Source organism: Zonotrichia albicollis, chromosome 3 (genome assembly GCF_047830755.1).
Source record: "Zonotrichia albicollis isolate bZonAlb1 chromosome 3, bZonAlb1.hap1, whole genome shotgun sequence".
NCBI lineage: Eukaryota > Metazoa > Chordata > Aves > Passeriformes > Passerellidae > Zonotrichia > Zonotrichia albicollis.
In genome coordinates this window covers 63,989,634-64,003,161 of record NC_133821.1, presented here as the reverse complement: position 1 = coordinate 64,003,161, position 13,528 = coordinate 63,989,634, and the positions used below count along the sequence as shown (strand labels likewise).

The window sequence follows — 13,528 nt, the reverse complement described above, 5'->3', positions numbered from 1 at the left end:
TTAGGCTGCTGATTTCCTGAGGAAACTCACTTTGTTCTCTTGCTCAGCATCCTCCCAGCGAGCAAGAGTGAGATTTGTGAGTGAAGGAAAAGCAACTGAAAGCTGGATCTTGTTACTACACAAGTGCAAGTGCACTTGTGCTTTGTACTTCTCTGTCAGTGCTGATGGTCAGGTAGCTCAAGTCAACCTGCTAGAGCCCAGGTGACAGTAATACTCTCTCTGTGCTCGGGGATAGTGTCAAAACTTCATCTAAATCTCTTGGCCTTGCAGGACTTTCTCCGAAATATTCCCTCCAAACTCCTGTCAGCTGACCTCTATGAGAAATGGATGCAAGCTCTAGAGAAACCAAGCAAGCAAGAAAAAATTGAAGAATTGAAAGAGTAAGTTTTTCAACCAGGAAATTTTGCAACCAGTGCCCATCTAATGGAGCAGCTGGTAGAGGCCAACAGCGTCTTTCAAAATCAAGAGTCTCACTTAAAAGCCTGTATTTGTATCAGTTTGCTATTGCTTCATGGGGCTTGGTTTAGAGGGCTCCAGCAGCAGCACTTCCTGAAGTTACTTCAGATTGCTTTATGAAACCACCAATGCAGGAACAGGGCAGAGGCTGCAGTGCCTCAGCTAACACAGTCCCGGTGCTGTGGGACAGACACTGACACGGGGCCTCCACATCTGCTGGGGGTGAGCTTGGGCACATGGAGACCACCACCGTGTTTTGCTCTTCAGGAACAGGAGCTGTGGGGGCTGACGGGGAGTGCTTTGAAAGCCCCACAGCACAACCACAGGCTTTGGGAAGCCTCCAGTGACATCTCTTGGCATCATTCCATCTATTCCAGGACATGTGTTGTTCAGTGTTGCCTTTCAGTCAAGACCTTGTAATTCAAGGTCTCCTAATTAACCCCACACTCAGCTGCAGATGGGGATTTCTGAAAGATACAGAGAGCACACACATGCCCCTTTCTGGAGGAAGTGGTATCACTCTAAGTTTAATTGAGACTTGCTCAAATCAAGAAGCAGAGGCCACTGCACCATCAACTAACGTGACATTTTGTTTGTGTTCCCGCAGGGTGGCTGACAAGCTGCCGAGACCAAACCTCGTCTTGCTCAAGCTCTTGCTCTCTCTGCTCCACCACATCAGCCAAAATGCTGAGACCAACAGGATGGACTCCTGCAACCTGGCCATCTGCATTGGCCCAAATCTGCTGAGCCCAGGCACGGCCAGCGCGCTCCCGCTGGAAGTGCAGAAGGAGATGAACAACAAGGTGCGCTGGACTCACCGAGCAGCTGCTCCCTCGGGGCAATTGAGAGCCATCCATAGGGATCCATCCCACGGCCATGGCAGCAGCTGAACACAGCAGCGCCCCTGGGCCTTGGGGGTGCTCAGCAAAGCAGCAGCTGCCCTGCAGCCCCCACAGTCACAGCACAGCTCCTGCGGCCTTTGCATGGGGAGGGCCAGGGGCACCCGTGGCCATTGTCACCCCTGGGCCCTCGGGCAGAGAGGCCAAAGCTGTGGCTGATGGTGTTTTGTCTGTATTGTTTGCAGCATTGGGCCTTATCCCCCATGGGGACTCAGCCTTAGACCTCAAGACAGGATTTTGGCAGAAGCCACTGTGCTCTGTGCTGTCCTTCCTACAAAGATAGCAGGCAGGGTGGGGAAAGAATCTTCAATCTGTCTTGACTGAAATGGGCTGTTTTGTGTGTGCAGGTGACAGTGTTGGTGGAGTTCCTCATAAACAACTGCATGGAAATATTTGAGGGAGACATTGCCTTCCCTGCCTGTGCCTTGGCTGAGGAGTCACCAGAGCACACAGACAGCTCCACAGGTATGAGAAGGGACTGGGGATGTCACCAACTGGGGCTTCTGGGCCAAATTATTGAATTTGATATGTGAATATATCTGTGGAAATACAGAGGGTTCAAGATTGTTGAAGCCCTCTTCTGAACTCTCTCTGTGTAGTTCTCTTTCATCCTCAGGTGGTCAGTGAAAACTAACGTCTGCTTTCTCCCCACAGAACAACTCTGTGCAGCTCATCAGAATGACTCTGCCTATGACAGCCCAGATCCTGAAGCAGAAGGCAGCCCCTGTACCCCTGAAATGGAGCAGGCCAAAGGGAGGAGTGCTACTGTGAGCAGAAGATATCCAACAAATATCTCTGCCCCTTCCCTGACTAATTTCAGAAATAACATCAGCACAATGGACAGGAGGTACTCAGAGTCAGACCTGTCCTTCCAGAACTGCCTTGATGACACAATAAGGAAACAAAGGCTAAACAAAAGTGAGGACAATTTTCCAGTTCAGCAGAAACTGCTATGGATGGAGGCACTGGAGGAACGTCTTGCAGGCTTACCTTCACAATTATCAACTGACTCTCTACCCAAAACATCCTCCAGTTGCTCCCTGGAGAGCTCTGATGGCTCAGTTTTCACCAGCTCCCCCATAGTTTCGCCCTCTAGTCCCAAAAAAACCTTTTTAAATAGGCCTCAGTCCTTTTCCACCAAGGCCACTGAAGACGGCAGTACTCCTAGCAGAGAGATCAAAAAGCATTCCATGTCATTCTCTTTTGCAAACCGCAGGAAAACACTAATAAAAACCCAGAGCTGGGGGCCTGGAAAACCCATGTTTTTTCAGAGGGACAGTTTCACAAAGAAAGAAGATCAGTTCTGCTGTAGAATTGTCCAGGAGGGCAGCTGTAATGATGACAAACAATTGCCTGTGGAATATCAGCAAAGGCCCCGTCTCAGGTCGGTTGATGAAGTGTTCAGAGAGGTAGACCAGAAAAACCCTAGAAGACCACCTTCCTATGAAGAGGCTGTTAAAAACTGCCTGGCTGCTAAAGTTCCCTCTCAAAATCTCACGGTTCAGACTCTGAGACTAGCGGCGTCAAACCAGGATGTTTTGCTGCCTCATACATGCAGCCGCAGTGCACAGGACACAGCACATATGGATCTGAGGGATCTACGCAGTGCCAGAATTTCTGCAACAAAGGATTCTGACCTGGAAACTGAAACCTTCAGCATCACTGTAGGAGTAAACTCCCGTGTAAATTTACCCGTGACCCCAGGAGTCTACCGGATGAGAGCCATGTCTGAGTCTTGTCAAAAGAACAAACTCGAATATGTGGCTCGGAGGTGCAGCCAGCCGGTTTTTGAGGTAGAGCAGATCCAGTATGCTAAGGAGTCCTATGTATAAAAAGCCTGTCCTTCCTCTTTGCACTGTACAAAGTAAATATTGTAAAAATAGACATCTTGCTAATCATTTGTAGGATTTTACTTTCAAGAGACAAAGAATAAGCTAGCTCTGCATAAACTTTTTTTTCTGAAGTGTCAGTCAGCTTGACATGTCACATCCTTTCACCACAAGAGCTGTTGCTGGTGAAGACCTGTGTATATTATGTAAAAATGTAAGTTAGCATGCTGTACATAACCTGTTGTGTGGGAAGAGTAGTTAGCAGATGATAAACAGTGTTGTGTTTGTTTTCCTCAAATGACAATTACAAGGTTGGCAGGTCCAGAACCTGTCTCACCTTCTTCTCGTTTTCTGTATGGTCACAGACCCTGTGCCATTTTTCATGTGTATATGTTGCCAGGCTGATGTAGTGATTTGCTGATTTTTTGCATTAAATGTGGGTTGGCAGTTACCTTAATGGGGGAAGAGCTATTCTGTCATCTAGATCACTTCAGCACTCTTTCATAAACCCCCTGTACCTGCTGCCGTTCCATCTTCCTGCTTGCTGGTGATAGGAATGATCTGACCACTATGCAGCATAGTGTTGTACACTGAGCCTGGGGCTGGAGCCCTGTGAGGTCATCATGGGAAAGTATGAAATAACCCTCATGTGTCCTGAGGTGTTTTTAGACTAAATAAACTGGACAGGCAAAGAAAGGAAAAGCAAGAAAAAAAGCAAGAAAGAAAAAAGAAACAAAAACTCCTACAAGGAAATATTCTGGATTCCAGCTTTAAATAGTTATAGTTAATGGGAAAAAAAAAAGACAAAAAAGAAAATAGTAGGTGTTCTTATAAACTTGTAAAAATGACTGGAAGTGCAATGTGCTTTTATGGGTCAGCATAGCCTTAAACCAGAAGCAGGGAGACATTTTTCTCCTGTGTAACTTCACTACAATAAAACATTTTTCTGCATGAATGCTTAAGTGTCCATTGTCTGATTTTAAAATACCAAGGCCCTACTTGTACTGTACCTCCTTTTCTACGGGTACTGCAGGTCTGCTTGAATGATGTAGCATAGCTGAGTAGCAGGAAGCAAAGGAAATGATCAGCAGCATCACTGCTATTGTTGTAAGAGGCTGCAGGCTACAAATCCCTCTCTGACAGGAAAACAACTTATACTACCATGTAACAGCAGCTAAGCTGCAAAGAGGTGATGCTGCTCCAAAAGTGAAACACATTAAAAATGGCATGCCATCTTCTCAGGACTTATGTTTTCCAGGTGTAGGTGTTCCCAGGACACAGAGAAGAGGAAAGGTGGCTGCCTGACCTGATAGAAGAAATTATGAGAAGGATCATAATGGTAGGCTGCAGCTAGAGAAAACATCACTTCTCTCAGCCACCTGAACAGTGGCACTCTGCTTCCAAGCAAGCTGAATGAGAGGGCTCTGATGCAAAAGGTGTTTACCTTTTTCTAGAATCTGCATCTCCTGAGTCACAGAACCAGTGAGGCTTGAGATCCTCCTGTCCAACCCTACTGCCCAAGCAGGGTCAGATAAAACAGGTTGTCCAGGATTGTGTCCAGACAGTTTTTGAATATTTCCACAGATGGAGGCTCTACAACATCTCTGGGCAATCTATTCTTGTGTTTGACCAGACTTACAGAGAAAAAGTGTCTCCTTGAATTCAGAAGGAATTTGATTGTATTTCAATTTGTGCCTATTGCTTCTTGTTCTGTGTTAAGTGGAATTATATTTTTCTTGTGTAAAAAACACAGTTGTCTTACCCACGTGGCACAACAACTATGAAGAGATAGTCCATGTGCAGTGAAAAGGCTCAGAAGCCACAAAACAGAAAACACAAACCTTGAAATATAATCAAAACCCAATACAGCTCCTTCTTTGTTAAGTGACTCGTTCTTTTTTGATTGTGAGAAGACTAAGTCTCCCAAGGAGATGCCTGCTCTGTAACCACACCAGAAACCCAGGGTGAATAAGCCCAGTCACTTCACCAGAGATGAGGAAAGTCTCTAGGTCTAAGGTGTCCTAAGGCATATATGACAATCCCACTCAGAAAGCTTACCTGAGCTTAAATAATCAGTATAGATGAGTCTAAATCTTCCAGCTTCTGGATAAGAAGGACCATTTGGAAAAGATCACCTTCAATTGGTGCAGGAAAAAGAAGAGAGAGAAGCTCTACAAATTGTAAACAAAAAAGGACTAAGGTGAAGGAGTTGTATAGAAGAGTGGCCTAGTCCCCCTCATCTTGCTCTTGCATTTCTTGAGGTCCAGGGAACACCATGATTAAAGAAAATGGGAATGCAAACAGACCCCAAAAGATACTTACCTCCTCATTGACAGATAACTTTTGACTTCCTTCATCCCTTCAGACTTGACTGTTTAGTCAGCATTATTTTCATGTCATGTCTCTCCACAGAAGTGATTTTTCTTCTATACAGGCAGATAAGAGACCTCAAAGGACTAGAATGACACAGGAAGTAGAGAACTTTGCTTTAGCACTTACTTATCTGCTTTTGGTTCAGAAAGCCATTTAATCATGCTACCAGTCCACCCTACCACATCCTAGGATCCAGACCAATTAACCAGGACTCCAAGAGTAAGGTCCTTTAACTCCTATATCCAACAAATGGGTTATCTGTTTTACAAGTGCCGTGCCAAAGCTGCCTTTGACTCCTCAGCCAGAAAGTTCAAACACCCATTTACAACTGGGTCAGCTGGAGATGGATTTTGGAAGAAGAGTTGAATGATTGCAGCCAGCCTCCCACTCTCCACAAGTTTCTCCATCATCAGTATTGCACCACTTGCTTCACACACAGCATTTTCTAATTTCATGAAGACACTCCAAATGTGAATTTGGAGGTAGGACTGGAAGAGGGGTAAAAAGCAATATTAAAGCAGGAAATCCAAGCCATTGCCTTGTAAGGCAATGCTGGAATTAAGGCTAGTGATGCAGCTTGAATTCAATCCCTTATGTTTGCATCCCACTGTTGTCTTCAAACACATGGTGCACTCTGTTCTTCCCCACAGGATTTTTCCTTACCTGCACTGGTAAGAAAAAAAGGTTCTCCAGCAAAGGAGAAAATTTTAATTCTGGCATTCTCCAGTACAGTTTGCCTAGCAGACATCCAGGTTTTGGACATATAGCTATGTCTCATTTGCTAGGATTTGAAAGAACAAACAGAAGACCAAAGGAGTTCCTCATGGAGTACCTCTTTCCATGTTGTGCACCTGGAAGTTGCAAACTTGTTCCCTGTCACTTGAATTAGTATGGCAACTTAACAGAAAAGGGATGATGGTATCAACTCTATGTCAAAACATTGGTGAGGATTGAGAGAAACATCATGCCTGCAGGTTTCACAAACATTCAGACTGCAGGAATTCAAATACTCAGGTGCAGAATGCAAATGTAGACACATATATTTATTTATCTGTATGCAAGGCTTATATTTATGTAAGCTTGTGCTTTATCTTCTGCACAGTCTGCAGAAAATGAGGCATAGGCTCTCTGTGTCCCATTTCTCTGGATTCTTGGGACTGAATTGAGTGCAGGTAGAACGCAGTTGTCTGAAATAAGGTGTCCCTTCAAATCATTTGGATATCTTAGGACTACAGGAATTTCCTAAGGCATCAAAAGTGGATACAAATCCTGATACTTAGGTTGTAAAATCCTTTCCCAAAGTCTTCTCTGTCTGTGATGTAAGCTTAGACTCCCACCTCACACATACATGATACATTTATACCTTGGATGTAGGTCTCTATAATCTAGGGCTGACATTTTTACTGCCACCAGAGAAATAGTAACATTTGGGATTTTAGGCACCATCTAAGCCTTCAAAAGAAGCCTTCTTGAACTTAGGCTCTCATGCTTACCCCCCACCCCAGGGTTTGGTGCTTTCTGCTCCATCCCACCATAGAAAACTCTGACTCAGACCTTTATCTTTTCCATCCCTACCCCTTATCTCTGCCTCATTTTCATTCCCTCTCCATTCCCAGTCTCCATTCCTGATCTCATCCAGCTATTTCTCTTTTTATTGAACAAGCTCCAATCTTTGATTTGCCCTCAAAGTCACAATTTAATTTCCTATCCATCCCTCGACCCATTTTTTTTTCAGTCAGCCAGTTTCAGTTTACCCCTTCCAATTCTCCCACATTTTCCTATCTTACCTGCACTGGTTGTTATTGCAATAAGTCCCATCAAAACTCATCTAGCCTCAGTCTCACCCACATGCTCCATCTTGTTTTAGTCTCTGTAAATACAGAGAATCAGAATGACAGAAGGAAAATCCCAGGAAGCTCCAAGAAAAAAAAATACAGAATTCATAAAGTCCAGTGATGACCTCAATTCACAGCTGTAACCATGGAAAGTCTCAGGATGAACCTTCCATGGCTAGAGGTCCTTGAATTTTTGGGATTTCAGCAAGTGGTCTGCACATCTCTTGTTGTATGGAAATATGGGCTGTCTGCTAGGATGAAAGGACATTTAGAACTAGGTTAAGCTGAAGTAATGAATAAAAAAAATCTGTTTCCCCTGTGCTTCATGAAAGCAATGCATCAACTATGATGTAAGGGATATTTTCAGTAATTCGCTCATATTCTCTGAGAAGAGACATTGTCAGGAATTTTTTTTCTGCCTCTGCAAGCAAGGTCTTGGGGGAGAAGCCCTCTCAGGATCTGACCTCTTCTCACAGCTATTATCTGAAGAGCACTTATTTCTGGAAACTGTGAAAACTAAAGAGATAATGAATTCACACCTGAGGAAAAACAACTTCTAGTTACTTAGCAATGATGCACAAGAGAATTGTTACTGCCATGGTCACTTTCTGTGATAGCTGCCTTGACATAACCCAAGAACCAGTGGTTCTGTTCCAGACACAGTCACAGTCGCAGAACCACTGCTCTACATAAGATCTTTCTTCTGCCTCTTCCTCCTATGATTACTGCCTGTGTATCCCAGGCACAAAATGCCACACTGATGTAATGTTTGCTGATATGCACCCATGGCAAAAATATTAGTGGACAGAATTACACCAACCTTGTTGCCCACACTTTGTATTTCATATTTACCTCCTTACAACATGGACAGTTGGCTTTTCCAATTTGTGTGCGTGCATTTGGCTCTTCAGAGTTCCTTGCACTGTATCCAGTTTGATGAAATAGGATTTGAAATCTTCTTCTTTGGGCATCATGTAACTGATGGACAAGACTGCATACCCTGCATTGACAAGTAGCATTAAGGAATATAGAGCATCCTGCTGATCACCCAGAACTCTGCTGCTTTTCAAACTGAACCACTCTGTAGGATGTGACTGTGGTCCACAGTTCTGACACTTACAATAAAGCCAAAAACTTTGGAATTTGGTTTTTTATTTTTTTCTGTAATGGGATTGTATCTCTTCACACTTTTGCTTAGAACTAGATCTCTAATTTCTTCTATCACTAAAGTCAAAAGTTTAGATTTTTGGATAGTTTAGGGATTCTGCTTTGGGTAATGTACACTTTAATGTTAAAAAGCTAATACTGATGTTAAAAGCTAATAATAAAATTACTGCTTCATAGCTCAGTTCCATATTGTAGGGAACTCCACACAGTTGTATGTATGGTTCCTCTTATAATATTGCTATCAAATGTCTCCAATTACAGCATGAAGAAGTATCACAGATGATAAAACCCCCATCTGTGTTGTTTTTTTTTTTTTTATCTGGGAATAGGAGTTCTTATTTCTGTACTGACTGTTCTGGTTTTGGTGCTGATACATCATAGGAGACCTGTGATGGTGGTTTGCTGCAGCACCACACCAAATTATTCCATAAACTGCAAGTGACAATTTCAGCTTCCCATTGTACCCTGCCAGGTCTCTTAACCTGAGAAGAGACTATTACTTTTTATTACAGTGAGGCCACTTGGCTATCACAGGGGTGAACTCTGAACAAACAAGAACATGATGCTACTCTGGTAGCAATGTGGCAAACCACAGTGAGTGTGGCTATCGTGTGTTTCCAGGAGGACAATTTCTGACTACAGGAAAAGGAAACCCACCTTCAGTAGGCTTTCTGGTTACATTTTTCTCTGAATTTTGTTAGCAGTCACTCCGTATCACATGTGTCATCAGAACAGAGTGAAAACTTCAGAGGACCTTCTGAAAGCTAAAAATTCAGAAAAGGGAGCAATTTTTAAATAAAAAAAAATGACAATGACAGAGAAAAAGATCCATGGGAAAAGGGCAACCACTATTGGAGAAGTGATGGAATCCTTATAGAGATGACTATCATATAGGTAGCTGCCTGCAAGTCTCTGTGGATGCTAGGTAAAAAATTGCTTTTTCTGCCTCCCTGCTATTCAGAAATGCTAATTATCTAATCATATTTTTCTATAAATAAATTTATTTTATTGTTTTAATCAGTCTGTACCATTCACTGTGATAAATGCAACAACTTAAATCTCACTTCTGACTGAAACCCATTCCAGATTCTACCTCTTCTTCTACAAAGGGAGAAGAAAACAGATTATTTTGTTTCTAACCTAAGGTGGCAGCACATAAATCTGAACAAATGGTTCACAAACTCTAAACACGGCTGACTCCATTGAGCTCTGCTTCCTCTGCTAAGTAATAATATGAAAAGATTTTTGTGAAGGGTTTCACACTTTCTAAACAAAACATGCTCTTCAGCCAACGAGTCTATTTACAGAACTGATCCAACGGCTGCTCAAAACTCTTCCTTCCTACAACCCACAAACCTCCCACCAACTTCCTTGACAAATGCAACAGTTCATGTTCAAGCCCTGCACCTTCAGTATCCCACAGGTTATGCTGAAAATTATAAAACTGTATTTAAAAAAAAATAAATTTAAAGCCAAATCCAAGTTTCCAAGTCTGGTGATCAGAGAAGATGTTCTTATAACACATTAGGGATTTTTCTGTTTTTCCACATGCTTGCTGCACAGTCTTGGGCCATGCAAGTCTCTCCACCATGAAGATTTAGCAAGTGCACCTGTGCAGCTGTGCCTGTGATTCACCTACCAGATTTCTTCAGCACAGCTGGTGACCAGGTGAGAAAGCAACCACAGCATCATTCAACAACTTTGCAGGGCTGCACTCAGAGGCGTACACAATGTTACACAATGCAATACAGAGATGCACGCCCATCTTGTGAGCTACATACACCATGGCATTTGAGAAGTCCTTGGGTGGGACAAAGAGCACAGCAGCCACTGTTTCTCCACAGGTCATCAGGAGGATGACTTTGAGATGAAGACCAGAGAGTTGTAGTTAGGAAGTTCAACATCTGGATCTGCTCTTTCCAAAAGGCCTCCTACCCAGTGCAGTTTTGGACTGTGCAGCTTATCTCAAATTAAGCATGGGTGATACTGATCTGCCTCCCAGAGATGTTATAAAGGGCAACTTATATCAAGATGAAAAAACACCAAGACTACCATGAAGGACCAACAGAAGCAGATCTGTCTTGTTTCTTACTCTGCAAGTTTAGTGCAGTTGTACCATTGCCCTCAATACAGGGAGATGCAAAATAAGGAGGCAGAGCTTCCTGAGGTGAAAAGATTGAGAGGGAGAGGCCTGTTCAAGGCAGGAAGAGGTGAGAAGGGGCTGGAGCAGGATAGCAGCACACAGTCTGAGTTTAAATAGGAGGGTCACCAACAATTGATTTTCCATTTGCTAGTCTAATGAATGATCGTTTAAAATTCAGTGTGCTCCACTCTCTAAGGTACTTTATCACCCTTTCATAATTTTTCTAGTCACTCTCTCTGAAAGAACATGGTGGCAAAGAATGCAGCCTGAAGAGCAGGCACACTGAAAAACAAAGCTTGTGGGGAACGTAGAGGAAAGGCAACCTAGGGAAAATGGTGCTGAGAGTCAGAGGGTGAAGTGTAGGGGAAACAGCCTTGTAAATTTTGGCTGGGAACCATGATTAATAAGTTCTGTTTTTTCACTTGTGTTGGAGAAATTAAGGTCTTGAGAACTGAAACTTTCCAGTCCTGCCCAACCCCACAAACTCAGAACCAGAGTCAAGAGGAAGCTGTGCTGCTACACAGAAAAGGAAGCTAAATAATTTGGGTTGAAGATATGAGTGATAGGATCTCCTTTCTTCTCTATTAATGTTTATGTATTACTATTGACAACCCTTATTAAAAAATATTGATGGCACCAGCAGAACTCAAGTTTAGCTCTGGTATTTATTTTTCCTGCCGTGTCTCTCACCTGGGAGTCAAAACTCCCAGGCTGGCACATTATAATTTCATATAATTACACCGTTTTACACCAGGGAAGCATTCCTTTGATTTTATAAGCAGCCATAGTCCTCCTCCAGACAGAAGGAGGACCAATGCTCTAGCAAGGCATTATGCCCCTCCCTGTCCTTTTGGACAATTAAGCATTATGCCTAGATCCATAAACCTCCTTCCTTTCTTAATTATGAAATGCTGCAGAAAGTTAAGGTGGTAGAAACCGGACTCAGCTAGTCTGCTCAGCATTGTGTTGTGTAATTAATTGTGGCAGAAAGTCTCCCAGTCTAGCAATATCCAAGCTAGGGCCCCAGGAAGACCCAGGCTCAGCTCTGCAGATCCCTCACATTGTATTTCAAGGTGTCATTCACTAGTTACAGATGCATCCCAAGTGCTGCAGGAAAGTGTGGATGTACATCTTCTGTTACTACACACTGACACCTTCACATTTGCTTTGCTGTGAATAAACTTGTTTCACATCCAAAAAAAGAAAGCCAAGGGCATGCCATAAGGCATGGTAGAATGCCAGGAAATTCTTATGAAAACAAACAAAAACCCAAGTATGTTCAAAGGCTTTTAACAGACCCACGGCAAACCTGGAAGGAGATAAAGCCCTCATTCTGCAGCTTTCAAGTTAGCTGAAGGCACTTCAAAAGACCTTTCTTAGCTGCCACATGGGAGATGGGCTGATTCATTCCTTGCTAGCTAGGCCCATTTCCCAGGCAGCACCTCTGGCACTGCGATTGTGCAGGGCCAAGAAAATCCTCCAAAGAATATGTGAAAAAGCCATTGCTACTGTAAGATCCAGAAAGCAACAAATGGTAGGAATCTGATTACAATCAATGTGGTTTTGCATCCTGCTCCACTGTCTTGTGATGACACACCAGGTACTCACCAGAACTCACCAGGTATTTTTAGAAAAAAAAAAAAAAAGCCAACCAAAAAACAAACAAAACAAAACAAAAAAACCCCAAACCCCCCCAAAACCCCCCAAAAGCCACACCAAAAAACCAAACCAAACCAAACAAACCAAACAACCAAACCAATCCCAAAGAGCAAAAAAAAACAAAAAAAAAAAACTCAAAAAACCCCAAAACCAGCAAACCAACCCCAAAAAACCAACCAACCAACCAACCAACCAAAAAAAAAAAAAAAAAAAAACCAGCATAAAAGAGGGCAAGGGAGAAAAGCTGCTTTTTTTTCTGGGAATGGGTCTGTCACTTATAAACCTGCAGAGACCTTTGCACTGAACTGGTAACTCAGGAGGTAGCAGTGTTTCACAAAGATAAAGAGGAGAGTTGCTGCCATTCAACCAATGAACACATCAGGTGAATGAGAAATTCTCCCAAAAAGTGAGAGACCAGCTGGGGCCAGCCTAACAAAATGAACTTGTGATGCAACATCTTCATCTTCACAAGATTTGTGGGCAATAAGGAACAGACAACTCCTCAGGAATCTTTGCTCCAGTGGTAACAGGCTGTTTTCTTTTTGTCTTCCTATCCAGTCCATTCCAGCCAAATTTCTAAGGTTATTCAGCAAGCACATTCTGGAAAGCTTTAGACTGACATTTTTTAGGCTATGCTGCAGCTGTTTTTCACATGAAGAGAAACACCAGATCCATAACAATCCTGGAAAGATCTACCCAGATTTCAAGTCGCCAGTCTAAAAGCAGCAGAGCTAACTCTATGACCAAACTTAAATTTTCAGCAAATATGAGTCAGATCTCCAAAATCAAAGGATTGTATTGGGTTCAGGTCAAATTTAAGGACCATAGTTCTCTGACTTGGCTGGACTGAGAACCCATTCATTAACTTTGCTTGTCCAGACACAAGCAAAGGACTTGAAGGACTACCTCAATAGGGTTTTTTGTTTGTTTATTTGTTGTTTCTTGAGGTTCTTTTTGTTTTGTTTGTTTCTTTTTTATTTCCGGGTGGGTTCCTCAAATTTGTTTTTCAAACAGTTTCTCCTGCTCCACAGCTTTCCCCATGCCTTTGGGGCCTCCTGTGAAGTACTCAGGGCTACAGTGGAGCACAGATGTCTGCAGCAGTAACATAACTGAGCTGAAATAAATAGAATTTAAAATAAGAATTATATTTAAACCAAAGGTTTCAGA

General features: G+C 42.9%; 1 protein-coding gene across 4 annotated transcripts in view; it reads left to right on the top strand.

Moving 5' to 3' along the window:
* The window catches only part of TAGAP (T cell activation RhoGTPase activating protein), a 46,109-nt gene extending 41,970 nt beyond the window's left edge, over positions 1-4,139 (top strand). For all 4 annotated transcript variants that reach the window (XM_074537670.1, XM_074537671.1, XM_014269326.3 and 1 more), the window contains exons 9-12: positions 271-380; positions 1,064-1,259; positions 1,703-1,820; positions 2,010-4,139. In XM_074537670.1, the coding sequence (XP_074393771.1) occupies positions 271-380; positions 1,064-1,259; positions 1,703-1,820; positions 2,010-3,187 (1,602 nt within the window). In that variant the 3' untranslated portion in view covers positions 3,188-4,139. The remainder of the gene's footprint in view (positions 1-270; positions 381-1,063; positions 1,260-1,702; positions 1,821-2,009) is intronic.
* The last annotated feature ends 9,389 nt before the right edge of the window (positions 4,140-13,528 follow it).